Source organism: Coloeus monedula (genome assembly GCF_965178545.1).
Source record: "Coloeus monedula genome assembly, chromosome: 2".
In the NCBI taxonomy this organism is placed as follows: domain Eukaryota; kingdom Metazoa; phylum Chordata; class Aves; order Passeriformes; family Corvidae; genus Coloeus; species Coloeus monedula.
Genome location: NC_138782.1, coordinates 60,994,483 through 61,009,931, shown reverse-complemented (window position 1 = coordinate 61,009,931; position 15,449 = coordinate 60,994,483). Strand labels below are relative to the sequence as shown.

The 15,449-nt window shown below is 41.5% G+C and overlaps 1 protein-coding gene across 2 annotated transcripts in view; it reads left to right on the top strand.

The window, feature by feature from the left end:
* The window catches only part of AKAP12 (A-kinase anchoring protein 12), a 30,444-nt gene extending 15,884 nt beyond the window's left edge, over positions 1-14,560 (top strand). For both annotated transcript variants that reach the window (XM_082276555.1, XM_082276556.1), the window contains 3 exons: positions 4,959-8,749; positions 9,520-11,381; positions 11,935-14,560. In XM_082276555.1, coding sequence (XP_082132681.1) covers positions 4,959-8,749; positions 9,520-11,379 — 5,651 coding nt within the window. In that variant the 3' untranslated portion in view covers positions 11,380-11,381; positions 11,935-14,560. The remainder of the gene's footprint in view (positions 1-4,958; positions 8,750-9,519; positions 11,382-11,934) is intronic.
* Positions 14,561-15,449: the final 889 nt, after the last annotated feature.

Sequence of the window (15,449 nt, the reverse complement as noted above, 5' to 3'; positions counted from 1 at the left end):
GTAGGTTTTTCATAGATACTGTAATTTCAAGATGTGTTTTGGTTTTTAGTTACTCACCAGTATCAGTTTTTTATCCTTTCTTTACATTGTCATTCAATGTTTCTAATGATAATTAGAAGAATTGTGCAGTTAAGAGAAAACGGCATTTGACAAATACAAGCTTGGTTCAGATTTTCTTTTAACTGCCTTCTCTTTGTGTCATATGAATTTTAGAGCAGTAGCTGGTGGCTTGTTGTTTGTTTGTGTTTTTTTTTTTTTCTTTTGTATGTTGTATTTGTAGCAAATCTAGACACAATGGAGGCAAATTCTTGTAAAATACGCCTTCAGCCTCATGGCTGCAGCATTTGCTTTTGCTCATGTGAACGTAGTGAGAGAATTGTGTATGTGACCAAAAGCACAATTTGGCCCTAAACACTGAATAAATGAAAACAGCACAAAGTCCTCTGGAGCCTTGCAGCGGCCAGAGGAGTTTGTGAGGTGGGCGCAGGGTGTGTGTGTCACATCCATCTGAGAGATTGAGAATGTTGGGAATTCATGGAAAAAATCCAGCGCCGTGCTGCAAATCCTTAGGGGGAAAAGTCAACCAACTCCAGATGTTGAGATGGTTGACTTCGAGCACATGAAGTGCTGTGGATTTAACTCTTGCAGTCAGAGTGCTTTTTTAAAACTCTTTGGCAGCTACCAGGGGAGAAACACATTTTCACTTTTGAAGAGAGATGAGAGCTGGGAGCAGTTAGGTTGCACTGCCAACAATGTCTGTCAAACTGCAAAAAGAAGAGTTTTATTTATTCATTTTATTTTTAATGGGATGAGACAGGAATTCAGTCATTCTGAAAATACTAATTTTCCAACATCTGATCAGCATGCTCCTGATAAAATAGAAATAAATTCTTACCATGGACTAAGTACCTATGAAATTGTGAAATCAAGTACCTTTGAATCGTTTAGACTGTCAGTTTTGAAAGTTTCTTTCAGAATAAAACAGAACACTTGTGGTTATTGAAACACAGGCAGCACCTTGAGTCAATTAAAAGTTTGAAAGGTTAGCTGGTGTGTAAGCAGTTAAAATGGACTTTCAGTGTTGGTCCTTAGCCACAGTGGATTTAAACAGCAAAGTGTATCAATTTTACGATATCACCCCTGATCTTTATCGCCTCCTCTAGGTATATTTTTGTTGTATTCTGTTCCTTGGCTAGCACATGGCTGGTAAAGTACAGCCCTGCTCACGAGAGACCTAAGGAAATGTTATTCCTATCAGTATTTTACTATTATTTGTTTTGTTTTGATTTCTGGTAGCTGTTTTGATGAGTCTGTCTGGTGTTTCTTAAAGGTGCTTTCAAAATCAATGAATTAATTCAGAAAGTGCTGGTTGTCTTGCCAGAACACCTGTGGTAGTGACATGCTACAGAACTCTGACCAACAATGCCCTGTGTAAGTAACTTCCAAACCTTTCCAAGTGGAGCTGCTCACAGTTTACTTTGCATTCAGAATTGCACTGACAGTGTTTGGGCACTGCAGTGTCATTAATAAAAACTTCAATATAGAATCCAACTGCTAAATATTAAGTTCTGGGTGTATACGTTGTGAAAAGTACAGCTTGGATATTCGTGGCACTGGAGTCTTGTCACAAAACAGTGGCAGACTCCTGGCAACATGGAGGCAAATTTCCTGAATGGCACCTCTCTCCTCAAATGCTGAGGAAGGGCATCAGAATTTCATTTTTAAAGAATCTTCCAGGGTTTTGAAATGCTAAAGGAGGAGACAAAGTAGAGACTGGGTGCAACAGCAGTAAGGTCACTTAACAGCTGACACTGGAATGTTATCTTGCGGATGCAATACCTTCTGGACAGGTTAAATCCTTTTGTGAAATTGAAGGGGTAGTGCTTGAGCTAGGTCTGTAAGTGTATCCTCTGTGCACCGTGAGGGAGAGATGGAAGTGTGATGGGTTGTAGCATAGCTGCCACTTCAGACTGGTGTTAGTGTCTGTCAGTAGGTCAATATTTCTGTTAGTTCTTCCTTTTGCACTGTGTTTAGTGAAGTGTTGCAAGGTAAGGTGTCTGCTGGATGGACTCACAAGGAAGACCTAATTACTGTCAGCCTGATGTAATAGTTTTGAAAGCTTATCACTGCATCTAAACTCTCTGTTCTCTATTTTTATGTTTGCATTTGCTATCTTAATGCATACCCATACCTGCAGAGTCACAGCTCTTTTCACCTGCAGAACATTTTAGAGAGACATAGTCTTTATCCTAGGGTGTTATAAACACATCATTTTATAAACTCAATAAGCAAAAACCCTTTGAATGCTATCTTAAATATTAAGAGATGCATTTATATACTAGTTTTACATCTTATCTCTCTTTGGAAATGGAGTGCTTCATTTATTAATATTCTTTATTATTCCTCTCTTACAGTAATCCCATTTATCTCTAATACCTGAAACTCACCTTAAACACTGAATTTACACTAAACACCAAATTTAGGAATAAATAAAAGAAATGTCATCTATTTACAATTTTTTTTAAAACTCAGGATTTTTGATAATGAAGGGGCATGCATTCCTAGGGAGTGTTTGCAAGATGAAAGGTGAGCCCATACAAATCTGTCTCTGGCTGCTCAGCAGTCCCAAGTGCCTTCTGACTTCTCCACTCCCTTCTGCCTTCCTGCACTTCTGCTCCTTCCCACTTATACCCAGCATTCCCCACTTGCTCTCAGCCCTGTATTTCAGTCTACCTTTATCTAACTCATGTCAGATGGAGATTTTCCTGTGACTAATAAGAGTAAGCACATTGGCATTAATGCAGGGCTGAGACAAACAGAAAGGCTCTATAGACCTTGTTTGCCGCAGAGGTGCTAAGAAGCCTGGCTCATGAGCAAATTTTTATTCAATGTTAAATGATCAGTGTTTAGCTTCATAGCTGGTTAACCCAGAAGAATCATTTATAGTGTAAACAAGCTGAAGAGTATATTAAAGTACCTGTTAATAAATAATTACAAAATATGTGATGTTTTGAAGATAGTCTTTGAAGAAGTGCCTCTAACTTTGTGAATTCCCATTAAGCCTTAGACAGTTTTCTGTTAAATTACATAATTTTATGGAAATGACAAGGACTTTATTTCCAGACCTAGGAATAAATGAACACAGATACAAAAGGTGGTTCCCTGACTTTATCCTTGCACAGTCTCAACATACAACTAAATAAACAAAATGTAATGTTTGGCTGATAAGAGCTGTTTTGCTTGTGGAGTGTTCTGGTGTTTGCAAGAGGTATATTACCAATGGACTAAAAATTCTGGCTTCTTTAGAAAAATGTTTCTTTTGTCTTACCATTCTCCCTCTCAAATGGCTTAGTTCAAACATCTCTGGTCTAAAATGTTCAGGGAGTTAGCATGCTAGCAGGGGTCAGGCTTTTAATTGAATTAGGAGTTAACAATTGAGGCAAATAATATTAAACTGTTAGATAAAGGAAAAAACAAAAAGCTTTGCTTATATTGACTGAGAAATAACAAGAAGTAGGCTGCTGATAGTGAAACATGATTTGCCCTCTACATAGTAATTAGGAGCCAGTATCCTTGTAGATTTTGTTTTGCTTATTGTGTAGTTAGTTCCAGCCTTACCTAGACTGCATTGTCTGTGTGCTTCTGAAGAAGCAGCCCTTCCTAAAGGGGGAATCAGGCAAGAGGCTGTGAGGGACCTCTGGAGATCAGGTGTTCTAGCAAAGCAGCGCCAGCTGCAGAATCAGAGACAACTTAAAGGTGGTTCAAATGAAAACCAAATCACTTCAGGGAATTTGATGATCCCATACTTTTTAAAGTGTTCTCCTTCTGCCTCTGGGCATTGAAGTAGCACATATACAGCTTAAAAGAAAGGGACCATGCCTTCTTCTACGGCGTTGCTGTTCAACATTGAATCTTTTTAAATAATTTTATTTTTTAATCTTGGCACTCCAACAAGTTTGGTCAGAGAGAAGAGTACGTTCCTTCATGGCCTTGCACTTAAACCTGTTGCACAAAATCAAGGGTCAAGAATAATATTAAACTGAAATCCCGGCAGCATCCAAGCCCAAGAGTCATTTGGTGTCTTGAATATGCCATAGATTTAATTTACATGCCAGTCTGTGAACTTGAGTAGTTCATGGCCAGAGGGAGCAGTAATACTTAAATTGTCCCAGCAAGACTGAGAGGGGGATTGCCAGTGACCTGAAGGAACTGTCCTCAAAGGAAAGATAATGCAAACTGACATGTGAGCAGTGGAGGATTTTACCCTCTTGTATAGTAACAACCTCATTCATTTTAAGCAGCGTGGAGTTGCTGTAGATGTGTAACTGTTTTGTAGGGGTTTTCAGAAAAACAGGTAATTTTCTGTGGGCGTTTTCACATCTTATTATACTTTAGGGACAGAGCTGTAAAATAAACTGTCTCTTTTTGTCATCATTTTAGGTCAACAGGCTTTTTTGTGGGGGCTTTTTTGTTTTGTTTTGTTTATTTGCAGGGTTTTTTTGCTCGTTGGGTTTCCTCAGATGTGTCTGTCTGCATGGAAATGTTTATTGAGCTTTGTTTCAGGAATAATTGCATATATTATTCTGTATAGTCTGTGATGGAAATATTTTTTTTTCTTACTTTAAGTTTGCCTTAAAGTAAAAAAAAAAACCAAACCAAAAAAAAAAAAAAAAAAACCAAACCCCAAAAAAAACCCACAAAGCAAACAAACCACACAAAAAGAACTGCGAAATCAGGGAATAGAATAAGAGAATATAAGCTTGAAAGGTGCATTTGCAAATAAATGTTGGGAAGAATTTTACAATGATACAAAGAAGGAAAATAATTATAGTAATGATAAAACAAAAACTAGTCCTTAAAAAGGTACTAGTACCTTTTTAAAATTATGTTATATAAAGGTATAATATAACATTAAATTGAGAAAGGAATTAACTGGGGTTTTGTTGTTGTTTAAACAGTTGGACAAACAGAACATTCCAGTGTAACTTTGAAGGAAGACTCTGAAACTTTGGAGACAATTCCATCTGACTCAAGCACCAAGGACGGTGTAGATGCTGAGAAAGAGGATGCTCATTCAATTAAGCAGTTGCCGGCTTTGGAAGAAGCTGCAGAAGACCAGGTGTCAGAGCCACAGTCTTATGATTTAGGTTTTAAAAAGGTTTTTAGATTTGTTGGGTTCAGGTTCACCGTGAAGAAGGAAAAGACAGGAAAATCAGAACCAGTTCAGCTGCTTACTGTAAAAAAGGAAACACAGGCCCCTGAAGGAGCTGATGATCAAAAAGAAGCCGTCTCAGAAGAAACAGCAGTGCCTGAGGATGTACTCTCTGCAGAAGACAATACCAAAGATACACTGAAAAATGAAAAAACAGAAGATGAATCTCCTAAAATACCAGAAGCAAATGAGATTTGTTCTCAGCCAGCTGCCTTAGCCACTGAAACTGCATCGCCATTAAGAAAACTTTTTACTCAAGGATGGACTGGATTTAGAAAAAAGAAGAGTTTTAGGAAGCCTAAAGAAGATGAACAACAGTCTCCTGTGAAAGAAGAGGAGCAAGAACAAGAGGGGACAACATTAACAACTGAAACCAGTGAAAAGGAGGAGAAACCTGAGTCTGAGAAGCAAGATGAAGTGAGGACTGTGACAGCAGTAACTACTGAAGCACAGGAGAAGGAGCAAACTGAAGGTGAAATGCAGGAGTCAGAAAAGACTGTGGCAGCCATAGGAGTAGAAGGAAGTGAAAAGGAAGAGGTGGTCAAGCATGATGATCAGGGACAAAAAGAGGACCTAGCAGCAGTAGCTGTAAAAGAAAGTGCAGAGGGAAAAAAAGATGAAGATGATCAAGAAAGAAAACTGGTGGAAGTCTCAGAAGATCTTGGTAAAGAGGAAGAAAAAACTGAAGAAGGAGAGAAGGAAAATGAGGTGACAGAGAAACCACTAAAAACAAAGTCAGTGGTACCTCTTGTCACTGACAGTGTGAATGGAGAATTGAAAACATCCTCAGAAGTCCTGCCTGTGGGAGAAAAACTGGAGTCCATGGAAAAATGTGAAACAGATGACAGAACTGAAGTAGCCTCTGAAGAGACACTTGAAACAGGATCTCTGGCAATGGAAGTTTCTAGTGAACAGCTTAAAAAATCTGAAGGAAGAGAAGGCAGTAAACCCTCTCTACTCGGGAAAGAGACATTGGATGAAAAAACAGAGGAAGCAGAATTGAAAATGTCACCCACAGCAGAAGATGTTGCACAGGGAGAAGCTCTGGATAGAACCACAGAGAAGAAAGAAAGCAAAGAACATGAAACAAAGTCAACTCTGAGTGCTCCTGAATTGAAGTCCTTTTCTACTTCTGAACATTCAGTTGACGCAGAGGATCATCAACAGTCAGTTAAACCCACTGATGAAGGACTACAGGGAATACCTGGCACTGATACAATTGATGCTGACAAACCAGATGAAACAATCATGGAAATAACTTCTGAAGAGGCAGCTGAAAAGAGGCCTCCAGAAGGTATCACAAATGAAGCGGAACTCCTGTCTTCTCAAGAAAAGACTAAACTACAAGGCAGCCCTTTAAAGAAACTCTTTACAGGTACTGGGTTGAAGAAACTGTCTGGAAAGAAGCAGAAAGGTAAAAGAGAAGAATCTAAGTCAGGGGAACAGGGTGAACCAATTCAGCACTTATCAGATTCCCCAGACAGCCCAGAGGAACAAAAGGGGGAGAGTTCTGCTTCTTCTCCTGAGGAGATGAATGAAATTCCCTCTTTAGAAAAACCTGCAGATGGAATGCAGGTCACTGAAAATGAAGATGCCACAATTCCAGATGTGGAGCGAAAAAGAGAAACTGTTACACCTTGGGCATCATTTAAAAAGATGGTGACTCCCAAGAAACGTGTCAGGCGGCCTTCTGAAAGCGATAAAGAAGAAGAAATTGATAAGACAAAGAGTGTTGCAGTATCTGCAACTGAAAATGTTGTTGATGAAAATCAGGAAGAAATAAAAGAAAATGGGATTGACCAGAAGCCAGAGAAAATTACAGAAGAGCCTAAAAGAAAGGTTGACACCTCTGTGTCCTGGGAAGCTTTTATATGTGTAGGCTCTTCAAAGAAGAGAGCCAGGAAGTCATCATCATCTGATGAGGAAAGCCAAAAAGTAGAAGAGTCTGGACAGAGCAAAGAGACAGCAACAGATGCAGTTCTTACCAGCTCTCAAGAGAGTGATCAAGGACAGGGGAATTCTTCCCCAGAACAAGCTGGAAGCCCATCCGAAAGTGAAGGTATTTCAACATGGGAATCATTTAAAAGGTTAGTTACTCCAAGACGGAGATCTAAAACCAGAATGGAAGAGAAAACCGAAGACTCTGTTGTGGGATCTAGCCTGGAGCATTCAACATCGGATGGTGAGCCTGGAAAAGATGAATCGTGGGTTCCATTTAGAAAACTGATGCCTGGACGCAGGAAGAAAAAGTCAGATGGAAAGCCAGAACCAGCTCATCTTAAACAAGCAAGAGAAGACATGACAGAAACAGCTGAAGAAGATTCTGATATTCCAGCTGTTGTTCCTTTATCTGAATATGAAGCAGCAGAACAGGAGAAAATGGAAGCCCAACGTGCGAAGGATGCTGAAGCGATGAGAGAAGGCACCTCAGAGGAAGAGAGAGCAGAAAAGTTAGAGGAGACCCTAAGAATGGAGCAAGGATCTGGAGGGCTGGTGCATGCAGTTGCTGTTTCTGTTGTGGAAGAGGAAAGGGCAGTGAGCAGCATTGAGGAAAGGTCACCATCGTGGATATCTGCTGCTCTGACAGAGTGCATTGAGCAAGCAAGAGAAGAGGAAGAGAAAGAAACTCGGAAAACCGCTGAACTGGGTGTTACTGTGGAGGATGCAGTGGTAGCTGCTAAGACAGTGCCAGAGACTAGAAAGGATGTAAGTGATGACACCACAGCAAGTGAGCTGGAGCTAACCTCAGAAGCAGTGACTGCTCTGGAGACAGCAGAAGCTTCCTGTGCTGAAGAAACAATGGAAGTGTCCCTTGCCGAGGAGACAACTGAGATGGTTTCTGCTGTTTCACAGTTGTTAGAAACCCCAGATACTACAGAGGAAGCTACACCTGTTCAAGAAGTAGAGGCCACTGAACAAAATTTGAAAGACTTGGACAAGCAGACACAAAAAGTTCTTCATGAAGTTGCTGAAAGAGTAAAATCAGATGTAGCACAGCTGGTTGGTGAAAGAACTGTGACAGAAACTATAATTACAACAGTACAGGGACTGGAGTCAGAAGTGAAAGGCGATGCTAAAGATGGGAATATTGTAGGCCAGGAAACTGTTTTGCTTGAGCAGTCCTTGGAAAAAGAACACAAAGAGGATGGTCCCCAGCCCCAGCAAAGTGCAGGGACCATTCAGGGTCAAAACAGAGTTGAAGAGAGTGTTTTACCTGAAGGCTCAGAGAAAAGTGAAATACCTTCTCCGATGGAAGAAAGCACAGAAGGACGTGAAAATGTAGAGGTATTGAGAGATGAAAGCCAGTGTCAGGCATATGAAAAAGCAGTTGTAGAAGACCATAAAGAAATAAATGAAGTGCAGAGGACAATAGAGGAACCTTTATCACATGACAAAGAGTTTCACAGCATCAAAGCCATCACTCCCAAGGAAGAGCTGTTTGCAAAGCTGGAGCCTTCAGAACAAGAGAAACTACCTGTAACAGAATTGGCGCTGGATGAGACAAGAGATAAATGTGCTCCGGAAGTAAAACCTGCAGTAAGTATTGCATATAGCACAAAGGTTGATTTGTCAAAGAAAAAGTCAGCAAGTGTTAGATACTATACCTAGTTTAGAGCCAGGCTTGTGGGTATGTTACTGTCAAGGACTTTCCTTGTGCTGCCTGAGACAACTGAAGTTCATTTCCAGTGAGAGACACACAGATACCTAGAAGCAGCAGGCACTGAAGCTTGTGTGCAGGGTGGGGTGGATGCAATGCCTGCAGAAATGAAGTAGGAGATGGTGTGCATGGATCCAGAGGTACTGAAAGGGTTGTCATTAGGGCTCCTGCACTTCACAGAGTGACTGAAGCACTGAGCACCTAAGATACAGATGTGATCCATGTGACACCATACACAGTGGATGTTGTTTTCAGTTGTAGGCAGAAATACAGGTGAAGCTGAGGCAGCTCTGCAAAGGGAGGACATGAAACAACACCACTACCTCCAGCTCTAAATGCCGCAGTTACTGCGGCTGGCACATTCCTACCTTCTTCCCTACCTCCTCATCTTCCTGGCTTAATCTTTGTTTCATGTGCTGCCAGCTGTCCCTTCCTTTAATTAATTTTAAGGCTGCCCTGTGTTTAATGAGCTACATGTCCTCAGAAGCAACACAGGCTGGGGTCTTGGTGAGCCACTAATCTTTGTGACATCACCTTGTGCTCTTCCTACAACTCTTGCCCTTTTGAGTGTTGTGGTTTTTCACCTAGAACATTGCTGGTCACTCCCTGCTTGTATGCTTTTTCACAGATCTCTTGCAATTCTCCACAGGTTCAGGACAAGACAGAGGATGAAATCTCATCCTTGGGGCTTACAGCTGAAGAGGCTGTGCAGCTTGAAGGAGAGGGCAGAACACTCACTGTGGGACCAGAGTGCGCAGAAGCAGTTGTCACTGTGGTCCCTGCTAAAAATGAAAAACAAGATGGCATTCCTGACTCAGAAGAGCCAGTTTGTACTGAAGGAGTTCCTAGCAGGACACCTGCCTTGAGAGAGGAAGATGCTGTGCTCAATGGAGTAAAAAGCACAGAAGTCACTGTTCCTGAGGTTCCACTGCAGAGCAAGGGAAAAACCTCTGCCCTTCCTTCAAAAACAGTTGGCTCAGAAGCAGCTGTGGACTCTGTGCCCATCCTAGAGCCACAATGCAGAGACAAAACAACTGAAACCCACTCCAAGAGTGATGAAACCAAAGGTGGCAAAGTGGAAGGAGCTGTGCTCAAATCGGAAATGTGGCTGGAGAGCACTTCCACTTTTGCTGAGGCTCCTGTGCAGATTGAAGCAGACGGGACATCTGATTTAGCATCAGCATGCCCAGAGATTGTTGAAAATGGAAGTGCTGTTATTGCTGATACATATCCTAAGAAATGTGAAACACTCAGCAACTTGGCTGGAAAAGAGACTGTGGGAAAACAACAAGAACTTGTAGAAACCTTGAACTGTCAAGGCTTCCAGAAAGAGGATAAGAAAAATGAGCAATTGATGGAAGGAGCCAAAGAAGTATTTGAAGATGGAAAACGGGAAGCTGTGAGACATGATGAATGTTCAACTGCTGTCCAGCAGGAGGAAGGCTCTGACTCAGCCTCCCCACAGGCTGAAAGCTCGGGGCCTCTGAAAACACCTGTGGCTCCAGCAGCTGCAGCAGGTGGAGAGCACGTCATGGCAGAAACTGTGACACACGCAGATATGACAGCCAAAACTGTACAGCCCTTGGCAACCACACCAGAGCAAATGGCTTCTGAAGAGGTCCCAGTTTCTACTCTTGACCATTCAGGCTATGAGACTGCAGAGCTTGGTAGTGTGGAGGCACCCAAGCCTAGAGTAACTTGTGCTTCCATGAACGGAGTGTCAGAGGAGGGAGAGATGCCCCAGAGCACTGGGCAAGCCGAACACAATGGTATTCCTTCCAGTCACAGTCTGTCTCCCAGCCATCCGGAATTTCAGAAGCACGTTGTTCAGTCTGTGATTATAGAGTCCCAGAGTACCAAAGTTGTATTGAATGCCATCCAGTCAGCTGTTCACAAACTTGCAGAAACAGAAGAGTCGGCTGCCCTTGAGTCAGAGCAGAGCATTAACTCCAGAGGGAAAAGCCCATCAGATACGATCGTACCTGAACTTCTGGGAAGTATGCAGGTAGATCAACAGCTTCCAGTAAAAGAGGAAGAGATAAGAAGTAAAGAACAGGAGCTCAAGCAACCAGAAATAGTGAAAACTGCTACCTTAACTGAGTCTGCAGAAATTCATGCAGCTGTGGAAAAAACAAAGGACATGCCTTTAACTTCTGAGATGCTGCAAGATGGACAAAGTCAGAATTCTTCAGCAGTTGTGACAAGCCCTGAAGACATTTCAAGGGGAAGTGTGAGACTTCAGAAACCAGCACTAGAACAAAGTATTTCAGAAGATTCAACCAAAGACACCCTAGAGATACATGCACCAAAATTAAGGGAAAAAGAGGTTGGGTACATTACAGAAATCTCAGACCAACATACAGGACCGCAAACGTGCAGAGAAAGTGAAGAACAACCATATCACCCACCAGTGGAAGATGGGAAAACACAAATGTGGGAGGATGACAGTTGCCAAGAAGGAACGTCTTGTGATAGACAAAGTCAGAACTCGGTGGCTCTGACGCCTTGAATGTAAGTAGCATTTTTAATTAATTTATTTATTTAATTTTATTTATTTATTTATAAGTAATTTATTTCTTTTTCTAAGGTAGTTATGAGGATCTCTAAGCTGTTCTCTCTAATGTGTGGTGGTTTGCCTTGTTTTTAATTATTTTGCTGAAGGGCTACCCTCACTTCAGTGGCCTTGGACTGGGCCTATATTTTGGTGCGATATTTCTGGGAGGTAGAAAATGTACCTGTGTTTTCCTAGGTAGGAACTCACATGACACATTTAATGTATGGGATTTAATATGCAAACACACTTAATAACACAGGTCTTTTTAAAATCCTGAAGGATGTGAGTATTGCCTTCCATGGTAAACCTGGAGTGCCTCACGTACAAAGCTCTTTGCACTTCAGAGGAATTTGAATCAGAAATTATAAGTATAATCTCTTCCTAGGATGTATACTGCACTTTCTTCACTAAGTCATAAGACCTTTATCTCTGAGAACTGCTTGGGAAAAGATATTCTTGAGAAAGTAAGTTGTCATTACTAAATCTTTTTTATTGTCATCTTTCTTTCAGATGTGCTAAGCATCCGTGTGGCATTTTGAGAGATGCCAGTCCTAGAGAACAACTGACAATCCTGCCATAGAACCAGGAGCTTTATTCACTACCCTTTATTCTTGGATGTTAACATCTGTTCTTTTGAAGACCTCACCTTGCCATTTGTGTTAAAAAAAACAATGCCTTTAATATTGGCTGTGTCCATACCTGTGTTCCATTTGAATGTCATTTGTCTCTGCCTAAAACAATTCATTAAGACTGGAGATGCACCACTGAGTGACTGGGCAGACCGCTAGAATTTTTGCCACAGTTATTGTCCCCTCATTTAATGTGTGTTCTGTCTGTCCAATCTCCTTGAATCCCTTCACTCGTCCCTGAATCCCCCTTCCTTCTTTCTGCAGTCTCCCGTACCCCTCACATCTTTTCTAGCTGCCTTGATCTGACCTGTGAGTGGCTGTAGGTGCTACTCAGCTTGTGTGTGAGGGGGAAGAGAGGGGCTGACTGATGAGAACACATGAGACTTCTGGATATGTCTGTCAAACAGCAGGTACTGGATCACGCACAAATTGTTGAGCAAGGTGCTCAAGTTTGCTGCCTTTCAGTCCCATTCAGGTATCTCTGTCCATCTTTCAGTTGTATTTGTGCAGGCCTGATGTAGTCCGAAATTATTTCTACAGTGTAGCTTGAAAGGAGATGGAAAATACCCTTCCTCTGTTGTTCCAGACTTCAGGTCTCAGGACTGGACTGTAATGTATTGAATATTTATATGTATGTCTTAAACCCAGTTCTGATTTTAATGTAGAGCAATGATACTTCTGTACTGTTTAGGCATTCCCTTAAATGAATATTGTAGAGTAGCCTGGAGAGGCAATTGATACTATTGCAGTGGAAATTGGTAACATGTAGTTTCCTATTTATTGTTCCAGGTTTTTTCCCCCTGTAAAATCTCTCATGAAATTTGGCTGTCTTGCTTTGAATATTTATATGTATATCCTAAACCTAGTTCTGATTTTAATGTAGAACAATGATACTTCCAATGACCAAAGGAGAGCCCTGACCTGACCCACTGCTCACTTTTACTTGCAGCCCTTCCTGGTTTCTGAGGACCCTCCAGACACCATTTCACTGTCACCTTGTTCTTGTGCCACTGCCTTTGTACCTCGCCCCTCTCATTCCAAGCTCTGATCATTTCTGGTCACTGCCCCATCCAACCCGAAGCCTTTCCCTGCTCTACATTGTCTGACATCTTTCCTGCATACACACTTCCTCCTTTTCCAACCCCTGCCTGAACTGTTTTCCCACCACACCATTCTCTGAAATTCTCCCCACTCCAGACAATCCTGTCTTTTCTGAGACAGGAGTAGGAAAGAGGAAGAGGACTTGGTAATGAGTTCTGCCTTGAATTGCAAAAAGCTGATAAGATCTTTGGGGTACCGAGGTCTTAAAAACCTTCATGAAAGGTGGATTGAACTGACAACACCTGAGACTAGAATGAGCAGGGTGATAAAAAGATGCTTAGAAGCCCCAAGACTGAGAGTCCTGGGATGTCTGTCCCCAACAGGAATTGATCCTCTCCTTTGCTGTTTACATTAAAATCAAACAAGGGGTACAAGTCAGTACTTTCAGCTCTGATTTCTGCAGTGAAGGTTACAGATCGCACGTTGTGAAGCCAATGCCCATCGAGTTGAACAATAGCTCACGCTCATACCTGTATAGTAATTTATTTTAAAGTCAACTTTAGTGTGCAAATGCTCTTGTTACGGCAGGTGCTGGCCTCTCCTCGGGGCTGCACGTCCAGCAAGCGATGTGACTGATTGCACTGGTGTGATTGCACCATCTGGTGCTGCCCTGTGTGGAAGCATCAAAAGATTTTTCCTTACCTCAGAGCGAATGATATAAATATTTAAAGCCAAACAATGTGGTTTCAAACAATCCAGTCTCTCTGTCCACCGTTAGCGGCAGCTTTCCCCCATAGCTTTGGGCAATTCCAAAAACCTAGGTTGATTTCCACACGTTTAGGTTGGCTTGCAAGGTAATGATGCTCTTAACACCACCTCACAAGTGCAAACTTGGCTGAATTTGTACAAACTGTATACCTATGTACCTTAAGCCATATTGCAATAACTGCAGCAGGTAAAATAACAAAAGCATGACCTGTGTAATCTGATTCTTACGTTTGTAGCTCCAAAGCTGTTAATAATATGTAAAGTTACTTCTTGTCTGAACCTCATTTAAATAAAGCTAGCTTTACCACAATGTAAATTGTCTGTTGGTAGTAACTGAGCAGGCAAGTGCTTTTAACTTGCCTGTTTTCTCCATTAATCCAGGGCCTAGGTAAGCAATGCAACAAACCTAACTATAAAACAAATATAAAAGCTTCTTTTTATAACTGACAGCTAAAGAAACCTGCTGCACCCAAAACCACGCTAATGGTGCAAGGGAGCATGTCTCCACAAAAAGATACTACTTTGTTCCAGTGTATTGCTTTGGCCTCTGAAACTCTCCTTTGAGACTGTGACTTCTGGCTTGTGCTTAAAGGCTTGAAGCTTTCTCTAATCCAATGTATTGGGTTACCAAATTTGATTTTGTGTTCTTAAGGTAGATTTTCATTGATAAATAAAGTGCAACTACAAATTTGTTCTAACCTGTGTATTGTGGTGGGTTTTTTTTCAGCTTGTTTAGTGTAAATTATTTTCTGATGGTTGCTTCATCTTCAGGGAGTTAGGTTTGCTCCTGAGAATTCATTTGTTGTTGACTGACGTTCAGCTTTTGATGTGAATTAAAGAAGATAATTACAGAATTAAACTATGGTTTGGCTCTAAGTTTCAATAAAATATGCATACTTCAGAAGAAGTAGTAAGAATAAGGTTCTCCAGAAGACTGAAATACCTTTATTAAATTCAAGATAGATAACTATTCAGTGAGCCAGAATGAAAAATTAGTAAATCATATGCCTTGCTGGTGTGACTGAAGTGTAGAAAACTCCAACAAAGCAACAACATAAATGTCCACAAAACCTTTGTCATGGATTAGTAGAGGAAGGGTCTTAGGCCCATAACTGGTATCTTCTAGGCTCCCCCACTTCTGCTTAGGGAGAGTATAATCACGGCACCAAAAATCAGGGTGTGCTGCTGATTGATGTTAGCAGACCTTGGACTTCAGACATGAAATTTTTCCAGCTGTTTTTGTTCTGTGGCTGAGGATGATGAGCAGTGTTTGTATCTTGAGATAGATTCACACCTGAACTACTTTTGTAATAATTGGTGCCTTCCCATCCTCAACTAAAATGCTAAATCCAGTGTCTGCAAATACTTTGCTCTAGGGGTTGCAGCAAGTGCAGGGATATTGGAACACTGCAGGCTGCCTGTCCCTTTTCCTCCTTTGGCATGGTGTCAGGGGCTCACACTGCAGGGGCTGATCTTACTGTCCACCTCCGGCATCTGAAGGTACAAATTGAGCCAGCATCTCCTGCCAGACCTTGTGCTCAAGGTGTACACAGCCTCTGGTGGCCCTTTTGTAAGATTTGTGCATTC